The 12359-nt window shown below is 33.7% G+C and overlaps 1 protein-coding gene across 1 annotated transcript in view; it reads left to right on the forward strand.

Annotated features, from left to right (window-relative positions):
- Positions 1–12359, forward strand: part of CFAP47 (cilia and flagella associated protein 47) — a 341722-nt gene that overhangs the window by 47284 nt on the left and 282079 nt on the right. Inside the window, exons 25-26 of the mRNA XM_074929626.1 lie at positions 5829–6021; positions 7391–7600. Coding sequence (XP_074785727.1) covers positions 5829–6021; positions 7391–7600 — 403 coding nt within the window. The remainder of the gene's footprint in view (positions 1–5828; positions 6022–7390; positions 7601–12359) is intronic.

A 12359-nucleotide genomic window follows, 5' to 3' on the forward strand; every position in this document is an offset into this window, starting at 1 on the left:
CCTTGTGAAGTGGAAAAGTAATTAATATATAATGTTTTTTTTCAGAAATATTTAGAAAGTTGTTTGTTTTAAATTATTTTAACTTTTGAGTACCGAATTCTGACTTTTCTGAAGTAGTATTTCTTTGTGCATATAATACCTGGAAAGTTTCTGTCCCTATCAGTATCTCTAGTCATAGTTTCTGCACTTCTGAGCTGTCCATGAGGTATCCTTTTAGAAATTTGTATTTAAATTACTCTATTAAATTATATATTATTACAAATTAAACTGCTAGAAGAAAATTAAATGCCATTTACTACTGGAAGACCAAGCAAAAATATTTAGTGTGTTTCTGGCTTTGATGCATCACTTTGTCTCCTTTTCCCCTACATTCCTCCAAAGTAAATTGCAAAAACCCTGGGTTTTGGCTCTGAAGCACATGTTGATGAAAGAGCCATAAATATGTGTTCAATACAATAAAGATTTTTTTTTTAATTGGGTATGTTCTATTTTGTACTTTGTTTAATCATTTGGTTTGGAACCAAATGATGTGATCTCATCTTAATTTCATCTGTGTAGGTCCTCAATCAGATTTTAGTGATAACTTACATAAGTTATCAAAATAAAATAAGCAGAGATGAAAATTTTTGTTAAAGAATTTGTTTTGGGAGCAATATGAAATAAATAAGTCTTTCAAGTAAGAATGTAGAGGAAAGAGGAACGGAAATATAGAAGTTTGGAAAGGGGGAAAAAAAGCACTCATAACCTTCTGTTGTTCCTTGAGATTCAGTTAAAAATAGACATGTAGTTTACTGTATCTCTATTTCTTGTAAACATTTTTTTCTCCTTTTATAAATTTCTGCTTTGCTTTCAATAGGGTATTTATGCAGTATTTCAGATAATAAAGCCTGAAAAATAATTGTTGTAACTTCAACAAGGTATACTAATAGATATTTTTGCAGAGTTGTGCCTGTGGTTAGAATAATTGTGGATCATACTAAAATAATAACTTGTGAAGAAAACATATAAACATTTTTGTCTCCTTTGAATTTGAGAAACATATTTTTCTAATAGGAGCTATAATAGCTGCATTTTGCATTGATCAGGTTAATGTATATAGCTTGGAAAAGGAAATTGCTCAGGGCAATATTAGACTTGGAAGATAAAAAGAATAAATCTATATTTCATAAAATCATAGACTGGTTTGGGTTGGAAGAAACCTTAAAGACCGTCTAGTTCCAACCCCCCTGCCATGGGCAGGGACACCTTCCACCAGACCAGGTTGCTCCAAGCCCCGTCCAACCTGACCCTGAACACTGCCAGGGAGGGGGCAGCCACAGCTTCTCTGGGCAACCTGTGCCAGGGTCTCACCACCTTCACAGTGAAGAATTTCTTCCTTACATCTAATTGGGATCTACCCTCCTTTAGTTTAAAACCATTACCCCTTGTCCTACCACTCCACTCCCTCATAAGGAGTCCCTCCCTGTCTTTCCTTTAGGCTCCCTTTAAGTACTGGAAGGATTTCCAGATATCTGGTGATATTTAGGGCCTGGGTGAGCACAGGGTCTCATTTTCTCCTTCTCCTAAGTACCACTCTGGCAATTAAGACAGAGGAAACTTAAAAAAAAAAAAAAAAATCTAATACTATTTTGTGCAGCAGCTGGAGAGGGTTCATGTGATAATGAATAGGTGGAATGATCCATCTATATGATGGTTGTTCTATTTAGGTGTTTACATCATGAGAATGTATTAAAATTGCTTGCACGCTGCAGAATGTGAAGCAGAGAACAGCATACAAATAAAAGCCAGTATTTTGAAGTACTGAATAAATTGTATGTGTAAATGCAAATGTGTAGGTACATAAATGTGACTGATTGTCATTTGAAGTTATTTGTATTTTTGCTGTGTTCCCATATCTTTTATTTACAGAAAATCATAAATAACTGTAAAAATCAATTGCCCTTAATTCGATATTCTAAGTATTTTCCTATGATTTATAGCCTACTTGTGCTATACCTTCACAGAATATAATTACTCTTTCTTGTAAGAGAACATTAGATAGATCAAAACCCACACAGGAGACCTAGTTAATGAATACTGTGTACTAATCACCTTCATAGGTTTGTACTGTAAAGTTGTGGTATGTGGGGGTGAACAAACCTTAACTTTGGGTGTGCATTAGAATAACTTGTTTAAATATGCTGCAACATTAATAATAACAAGAGTGCAAAGTGCTATAGTAAGCTACAGTGTTAAATTAAATGCAAGAGTTTGTATAATCCGTGGTAATATGATGCTACCTGCTAAAAAAATAAACTACATTTAATAGAGATTCTCAGGAACTAGAGGTATATGAATATGATCCTCTTTTGCTGTACTACAGTATAACGCTTTAACAGTATACAAAAAATTTCACTATATCTTACTGTGATGTGAAAAACTTTTCTGCAGCATAGTAAATTATAATAAATCTGGGATCCTGTGTGAAAAATACTCACAAATGCACCCATGAGTTACCAGGAGTTCAGTACCCCTGGAAGATGCGATGATTATGTAATGGGCAGAGATGACCATCATGACGTCCGTCTTCTAGTTTGGTTTTTTTTTTTCTGCAACAGTAAGATATAAAATAGCTATGCCCTTTAACAGTTTCTGTGGAGAAACTGTTAGTTTACTTTTGAATTTTTTCTTCAGTTTTTTGTAGGGCTTACCTTTAAGTTTTAACTATCTGTGACTTCTGCTTCTGCTTTGAAGTCAGTATTTAAGTGTAAGCAAATTTTTCATTGGCACTCATTTATGCTGAGGGCTATAAATGCAATAAGGCATGAAATATCAGAAAGTTAAAGGCAACTAAACTAAAAATGTTTATTTGTGAGACAAGTTTAGGAACTGAATTACAATGTAATACAAACTTAAGAGGGTGAGAAGAGCAGATGGTGATTTTACTTTCTTCCCACACACTCAAAAGATTAAAACACATGCTATTATACAGTTAAGATTTCGGGTGGAAAAAAATCAAAAAATAGATTTGTTCTGCTAGAGAGGAACAAAGAATATGGACATCCCTGAAAAGGCAGCTGTTTAAACTAGCTTTTGCTGCTAGTTTAAATTGCAACTAAAACATGTAGGGTGGAGGGTGCGGGGATTTGAAATATTTCTCCAGAAATATGTGAGCAGTATCGAGAGAAGAACTCGGATATGTGTATAACTGACTTTCAGCAGAAATATAATCTGTATATGTTTCTATTAACATAAGGTATGGTCCTAGGGAAGCATGCTAGGGAGTTAGGCACTCTGAACTGGATGGACTTTCTAGTGCTAATTAGGCTGAAAATGAAACAGCTAATGAATGTACTTGGAGAAGTTATGTTCCTTTATTCAGAGTTTATTCTAAGGTAAGACAATGAATGCTTATTTCCTATGATAAATATATCTAGAAAAGACAAAGGGAAAATTTCCCATATAATTTGACGGATTTTGTTAGCCCTTGGCAAATTTAGATTGGCAGATTTGTAAATGCTATCAAATATCCCTAAGGAAAATTTTCACATCTGCTGGACTGCTTGTTGTTTGTCCTATAGAAATTAATGGTAGTATATCAGAATGGTATCAGCAGCACAAGCTTTGACAGTAGTCATGAAAGGTGTGACTAATAGGATAAAGGCATGACTTCAACTGTTAGTTCAGAACATAATTCTCATTAATTTCAAAGTAATTTATTTAACATGAAATAGCCTGAAATCCTTGGTTCTAGGCATTACAAACTAATGCACATAACTTAATGAAATAATTCACTTTTTTTTTTTGGTCTTTGTGTCTGTTTAGAATGAGGACAGTATTGCAACATCCTGGTTTTTCTGACATAAGCAATAAATTATTGCTTTATATATTATGCAGAATTCTGATGTTAGTAAAACGTGTGGAGTAACACAGAGTGATCACCAATACCAAATAAACAATCTGTTCTGCCTTCTGAGTCAGGGATTCTATGGCAAACAGATGTCATCATGTAGTTAATGGATTTGTTAGAGTTGTTATGACAGTATGGATTAAAAGTTTGCATGAGAAAAGCTTAACACCATTCTTTTCTAACTTTTGAAGGTTAACATGAATATTTTAAGATGTGAGTTAGTGAAAATTGCTTATTCTTTGGTGCTGACATATTGCTCTTCTAGTTTTCTTCCTTCATGCTGTTCCACCTGTATGGCATTTGTTGGTTATGGTCTTTCACTTGCCTTTACCATGTGTCATACATATTCATGAAGATAGGATACCAGAAGCATGATTTAGTTAGAGCACAGCTGTAGGACAGTAAACTTCCTAGTTCATGTATTAATAACTTGTATAGAACATATTTTCTTACAAGCATGTCAAAATTCACCTGTTTGGCTTTTCTCTCTCCTTTGTCTCTCCATGACATTTTCTGATTTCTCTCACCTTTCTCTCATAAAAGAGCTAAATGCTAGAAAAAGCTGTGTTCTTGCTGTATCAAAACATAGAAGAACAAGCTTCTTAGCATTCTCGGCTGTATTAGCTCTTGAAGTTGCTTTCCATTTAACAGAGAATTAGCCAGATGTCGTAAACACTGCAGCCAGTTCCCGTTTCATCTGTTTTTTCACTTTGCCAGTTTTATGTTTTCTGGTCCGAATCAAAGGGCCTTGTTCTGCTGAGCTAACAAAGTTCCGTGAAGCTCCTGTGTTATCATTTCCATGAAGAAATTGGCTCTTATGAGAGGGGAATAAGACAAAATATTTTATAGACACTAAGTTTTCTTATTTGTGTATGTAAACAATGGCAGCTCCTTTTCATGCTGTAAAAATAATTATCTGAGCTGATCTCAGCAGAGCTTGTCGTGGTATTTTGTTTGCAGTGACACATACGTGCTCACACAGACACATAAAATGCAAAATTAATTGTTTTGCTATCTCTTTCCTTCTTAAATATTACGTGAGGGTGTTTCCATACTTACTAATCTGATGACAGAGGGGAATCCAAGGGAAAGGAGTTTTTCTTGAAAATGTAAATATTAAACTTTTTGGGTTGTCTTACATCATGCAGGTTTGTTTCTAAATACAAGAGGTGTTCATTAGCTGATCCTCAAAACTCTTTATTTTGCTAGCTCTTTAGGAGGTGGGAATGACTGAAAATTTGGTAAATGGCACTGCATGGCTTGGAACACCATTTTGATGGTGTAATGGTTGTGTAAGGAAGCATCCTGCTCTCCATATCAGTGAAAGAAAGTGTGGGTTTCCATGCTAGAGAAAACTGCCTTGCAACAGTCAGCAAGATGGCATAAGAAAGGGCAGAAAACAAGGAAATGGGAGATGCTCTCAGTGGAGGGTAGAACCTGTCCTGCTGGCTTGCGTGATGCGGACTTGGCAACAGTATAGGTTTTAGTCATCTGTTAAAATGTAGTGATTGCCATCTTAAAAGGCACAAACGTTTTCTTGTCTTGTCAGCCAGATGCTTCTGATATTTATTACTTTATAAAATAATCAGCATTCTCTGTGTTGATTATGTAATTTATAATATGACTGCAATTCTTAAAATTCTGAGAATTGCTACACTGATGTTATATGTAAAGGAATATAAATACAATAAATGAAGTCCTCAGACTTGGAAAAATTTCCAACAAATTAAAAAAAAAATAAAATTCTGGTTGCTACAGGCAAGTCTTCTAAGATTTCTTAATGAATAACTTTGCTAATACAAATTACTGTATGTTAAGACTTGAGTAAGAATGCAATACTGATGACTTCTTTTTAAAAAAAAGGCAACCCCCCTCCTTTACTGTAACTTTTATTTGCAAGTATTTATGGTAATATATATAATTTTTTTTTTCTAAACAGCTTTTCCTGGGACATACACATCTGAAGTGTCAGTGTGTCTAAATGATAATTTATCACATTACAAAATAACATTGTCTGGTACTGTGAAATCACCAAAAATAAATTTTGATTCCCCCTTCTTAATGCTGATGCCAGTTCCTCTGGATATGAAAACTGAAACATCCATCAGTATTTTTCCACAAGATTATTTAAGGTAAAAAGATCAAATTAAATTTATTATAGAAATCATGAATAATTCTTGGGTTTGTTTTCTTATGAAAAAGTGAATTAATTTTTGTTTGTGAAGTTTGGTGTTAATTTTTAGCGTAGCGGAGGAAAGAGTCTGAATATTTGAGAGAAAATTAATGTAATTAATATTGCTGTACTTTCAACAAGCCTATGTTCTGTCCTCAAAACATTTCTGCTTCATGAAGTGATTATCTTCTGATATAGTCACTGTCAGATGTTTTTAAAATTACTTTGAATAGCACAAAAATTAAGAAGGGAGTCCTACCAGGATTTTGTTTCTTTACTCCACAGTTTATAAAGCAGTTTTAACAACTAGCTGTATGAACAATTGGTGGAGTGGTTTTTGGTGTGCGTTCCGTTTTTTCTCCCTTTTTTTTCTTTCTAATCAAGATTTTAGTACCGAAGAGAACAGCACAAATGTTTTAATCCTGTCACTTAATATAATAAATAATCCATATATTTTTCATTTCTCTGTGGATCACCCACTTTATCTTGTTATTTGAGTTTATAAGGTAGCTTTTTCTAATCTTCCTATTATGTAGCATAACCCAACACCACACCTATTTCAATTTGATAGAAATAATAATATTCTGATCTTTCCAAGCACTCTTGTGAATGTATGTCTCAAAGTGTGCTTTTCTAGTCTTTTGTCTTTTGTCTTTGTAATTAGTAAAGAGCAGTAATATTAGTTTGTTATGCTTATGTAGGTAACATTTCAGTACCAGAACAACTGGAGCAAAACTCTTTAACTTGATGTAAATTAATGAAAGTAACTTTACCTTCAAATTATTATTGTCTTATCTCATTTGAGTTCTAGTATTTTATCAAGTGATTTGTCTATTGTTAATAACTCAGCGGTTGGAACTGAAAGGATTCCATCTGGGCCTGGACTGACTACCTTCAGAACTGGAACCTAAAGTTACATAACTTCACAAATTTAACCTTAATATTTCTGTGTTAAAACTTGCTTTAACTTGTTGTGAAATAATGCAGTTTACTCAATATTAGTGGAAGCTTTAAGTTTAGGAAACATAAAGTAAGGAAGTAATATATATGCCCTTGGTAGCACCATTAGTAGAAATTACTCTTCATTTGGATGTTGAACTATTGTGGTATAAAACGTTTGGATATATATGTAGAAAACAAACTAGAATCTAAATGCTGAAGGAATTTTAATTCTATAGTTAGTTTCACTTGATTTATACTCCAAAACTGAAGTTTTTCTTCTGTATTTATCTGTGAAAGGTGCTTTCATAAATGTGTCAAGCTGTGAATCAACTTCATTACTGTCATCCTGTGAGCGCAAACACCATTACTATTTGTTTTTAACACAGGCAATCACGAATTCACGTTGAACTTCCAGAGCTTGAACTTGAAGATGGTAACAGGATTTATCCTTTTTCTGTACAATTCCCAGAAGGACGAAATATTGTTCTTTCATCAGATGGCACAAATAAGAAACTAATTTGTCAAATCAGCTTCAGGTCATCTAGGCCAGTGTCATTTTTAGGGAGTATGTTCTTCGTTGATGAAGAAGAAAACAGGTAATATATGCAATTCAAATTCATTTGGGGGCAGGGTCCAAAGTGACAAAGTTGGATATAAGACACAACTCATAATTGTTGGGTAAAGGCATACAAGAATCATTCTAAAAAAATGAAACATAGAAATTTATTTTTTCAATTGAATTACAATTCAAAACCACAAAATTCAGCTTTGGTCTCAAAAGTAAGATTCGTCTTAAGTGTCCTTCTTTAGGTCTTGTAACTCACTGATATCTACTAGTAATTCTCTTGTCTACTTCAATCTTTTCAGATTTCTTTGGAGAGATATGGTCTTCATTCAGCAAATTGTAGTGTTTCTATTGCAAAATATTTTTGTTTTTTAAAAATACCCTATTAAAATTTTATAGTCCATTTTGTGCTGGATTTCAAGGTGATCTGGTTTAGGGTTGAGCCAAACTCTGTGAAATTTTACTCCACTGAGCCTTTTTCTTATGTTTCATTTTTTAAAACAATGAAGTGTTTAGAGTCTCTTTTCTGGTATCTGGAAGAGCTGGTGGTTCTTACCAACTATTTGCAAATTTTTGCAAAGTTGCAGTGGAGGGATCTTGCAAAGGATTACTCCATTTTCAGTTCTCTCAAAAGAGCACCTCTCAGGTGTTCCTATGGCACCCAAGAATTCAAGAAGCATCTCTGAATAACTCTATTTAATGCAGGTAACTCTATTTACTCTATTGCAGATGCTGTCTCTAAGTAAGAAATTCTGGTTATTTTAAAAATTTATCTGTACCATGTGGAACTCTGCTAGAGTACTAGTGGGTTGGTTTTTTTTTGTTGTTGTTTTTTTTTTTTAATTTTTTTTTTTTTTTTTAATTTTTGAGAATGTTTGTGGTTTATTCAGATGATTTGTTTATACATGTGGTTTATCAATACCCTGAGCCTCCAAACTTCAGAGTAAAGGTAGAGAGACTTTTCAAGGGGGAATTATACTGGAAGTCAGAATTTAATTTTGCTAGGAACCAGCAAAAATCATCTCCCAATATAATTTTAAAGGGACATCCCCCCTTCCTTTTCCCAGTGTATGTCAGTCTTCTGTCTTTTGCTCTCCGTGTTGTCTGTCTTTGCCTACGTACTCTACTACTACCTTTTTTTTTTTGGTGTGTGTGTTCCCTTTTTCTTTGGTATTTTTAATAATTTTTAAAAATGTCACTTTTAACTCATCTTCTGTTGTTTTATCTTATTCCTTAATTGTTTCCTTCTCTGGTTTTATGTTCTCTGTTCTTAAGCTTTTTAGAGCAGGAGGGTCTATTATGAGTTCTATCCTCTGGGCTGAGGTATTTCCTGACCTCTGGTTCTTCCTGCAATATCTGTAATATTTTTACTCAGCTTATTAGGAATCTGGAGGCTACTGTCCATACCAAAAATCAATATGGAATCCTTCAGGTGGAAGAGTGTGGGTTGGTTTGGTTTTCTTTTGTTTTGGTTTGGGATTTTTTTGTATGTGCTTTTGTTTGTTTGTTGACTTGTAGTTTTTGTGTTCATTTTGGATTCTTTGTGGTTTGTTTTTTTGCTTTTGTTTTTTTGTGCTGAAAAGGAAAACTGCATATGTGTGTTTCAAGACAGGAACTGGGGAGTATTAAGTGATTAATAAATTAACTTTTCTGTTTAATATTTGCAAGGGGCAGCGCAGTATCTTTGAGCAGCTCTAGAGGGAAACAGTTGGTCCATGAATAAAAAGGAGGCCAACTCCTGATCAGTGAAGGTTTTCTTTGGAGGATAAGATAAAAATGAATCATTTTAACAGCCAGGTGATGCAAGTCTACATGGATGGATATTGCTAATCTATATCAATGCAATTTATTGTTTACAGATTCTAGAATATACATATATATGTGTGGTTGATTTTTTTTTTTTTTTTGTATGTGTAATGCTAGGAATTCATAAAAGTACACTAGGGATATGTTTCAGCTTCAGAATGTACCTCCTGTATGAAAAGTATATGGGGTACTGTCTTTTCTCATATACTTCTCATATATGAGACACTGGACTGGATAACAAAGTATGGAAAACTGTTGGTGTCTTTTCCCTCCCTCTGTCCCTCTCTCCATGATGGGCTCTTCAGTATTTTCTGCACCACCTTAGAGGGACTTTCCGGACAGCAGCATCAGCAGAAGCATGCACTATCAGAGAGAAGGGACAAGGGACAGATGTGCTTTACATTCTTATTTATTTATATAGTTCCTCAAGTGCAATCCTGTGCACTACATCAGAAAACATTTGAAGTTTTCAAAAGAACTGAAATTATTTGGGGATCTAAGCATCTGAAAAATGCTTAGGAATGTACATGGTATAATTCCTGTTAGACCTAAATTCCTTTAGGGCAGAGCACCTAGAGTTTGACAGCAGTTTATATGCAGTGTTCATACCAAAATTCATCTCTTTAAAACACTTTTTAGTGATGAAGACATATGGAAACATGATATCCATGCATCTTATTTTTTTTTTTAAATAGTAGACTGTTTAAGTAACTTGAATAGTGAAAAGCAATGTGGAAAGTCTCCCCTGCCACTAGTAAATGGAGATCAAATCGGTTACTTTTGCACAGAACATTTAATAACAATTTTCAGCATTTGTCCCTTTTGTTTCTCTCTCCCCTTGGTGGGATGAATGGCTGTATGCATGAGGAGGAAAGAGGTACTGTTGTGATTCGGTTATTCCTGCAGTTATTATTTTCAATAAAGCAACTATTTTGAGGGTTAAATATCTCCACCCTACAGCTTAGAATGGGCTTTCTCCTAAGCATAAAACTAAATTTTATATTATTTTGATGCAGGGGTTACAGACCTTTCAGTTACTACTGCTCAGAATAGTATTTTATATTTTTCTGTATAGATTGTCAGCCAGGAATCTATTTCTTATTAATTTTATTTAATTCTAAGATATAATCATTGTGTGGGATGTGGTTCATAAATGTATGCTAAAGCTTGCAGTAATTGTGAGAAAGGATAATTTAAGCTTATGATGAGGTCTGTAATATAACCGCTGAGCAGGCACAATATTTAGTTTTAATAACTGTTTTTATATGATACACTAGCAGCTTCTCAAACCTTGTTACAGAGATATAATCCTTTCTGCTGTGTAATAAACTGTTTTCTTTATTTGCCATTAAAATGAAATAAAGGATACCAATCTCAATTTAAAGGCAAACTCAATGTGTTCTGGAAAAAACAATACCAAATAAAAGTCATCAAAGTAACCTTAAAAGGCATCCCTGCTTGTGAAGGTGGAAAAAATTCATGCTCAGGAATGTCAAATTATCTTAAAATTGGTGTTGTATTTTAAAACAGTAGATGGGTATTTGTTAAAGGACAGAACTAATAACATTGGTTTGCCAATGCTTATGTGGTTTCCTGTCAAGCAGTTACATGTGTGCGTAGGCTGTAGGAGCAAATGGTATAAAACCTGAATGCCACTGGATGAAATAGCACACAGTTCAAAGCAAAAGGATTCTGTGTGTGCTATTAGTCAGTGTAGTAATACTATTTATATTGGCTTTTGGAAGAAATTATTTTTATCATAACCAGAAAGTGTTCTTTCCTTCAACTGGAAAAGTTTAAGAGCCTGATTCTCTAATCCTGGGTGTATTGTTGTCTTGATAAAGTCTATGATAATTTATCTAGACTCGGGTTTTGTTACTACTGTTAATATTACTGTGTGCTTTGATATTCAACTCTATATTAATCTGTAGCTGCAGTTATTTGTTCTCTGCATCTCTAGCCTCATTCTTCCCAGCCCTGCCTTGTGGGAGACCTATGTGATGCATTGAAACTTCAAACCTGATTCAACTAATTATCTAAGCATTTGAGCAGGTTATTTCAAACTCTGTAACTACTGAATTCAAACTACTTTGTTAACTTGAGTCTTTTAGGAAGACAGATTTTGGGGCCTTCTAGATCTTTAATAATAAAACAATGAAGGCTATAATCTTTTATAACACCTATAAAAGCTAACTGGTCCTAATAGGTTCCGGGTTCGTTTAATAGGCTATGAAATTTCACAGTATCAGTTGCTGAAGATGTATTAAATTTGTCAGGTATTATCTTTTTTACATTTCAATTTTCAGAGTAATAATATGAATTTTTAAACTATTTGAACTAAAATTTTGAACTTCATATTCTGTGTTCCAGGATAGAATTAAGACAAGCGAGTTAAAAAGTTATTTTCATATGTTGGTAAAGCATTATGTCCTTTATTTAACTACTTAGAAGAAGAGCCTTAACTTCTAATCAAAACCAATTCTAGGCATATTTCAAGTCATGAGTATTGATGAGATAAATACTCTGTTTTGTTAATTTTTTACTTAGGCTCTGCAGTATTTTGCTTTTCTAAATCCAAGTCTAAAACTTCAGTACGATTGATTCGCATAGTCCATATTATGTCCTTCTAAAAAATAATGTTGTTTTTCTTTAAATCAGAGTGAACATTTGGTATAGGATGTTGAATTTGGCTACTTTGCAGAAAACATTTGAAAAATGATAGACAATCATGTTTTATAGCAAAGAAAACTGGAGATACATGGTTGTCATTTATGCAAGTAATTTACTGTGTGTGCAGATTCCATTAAATGGTCATAAGAAAGTGCAGGAATATTTATTTAATGACTGCCTTAAATGAGAGTTTCCAGTTAATCCCTAATGTTATTTTAAATCTCTGTTCTTCCTTTTTGCTCCTTTGACTCTGAAGCAGAATAAATGACACTTCCTTGCATAGGCTGATAGGAATACAGAAGTTAAAGATAACA

The sequence above is a fragment of the Athene noctua genome, chromosome 1 (assembly GCF_965140245.1).
Source record: "Athene noctua chromosome 1, bAthNoc1.hap1.1, whole genome shotgun sequence".
Lineage (NCBI taxonomy): Eukaryota > Metazoa > Chordata > Aves > Strigiformes > Strigidae > Athene > Athene noctua.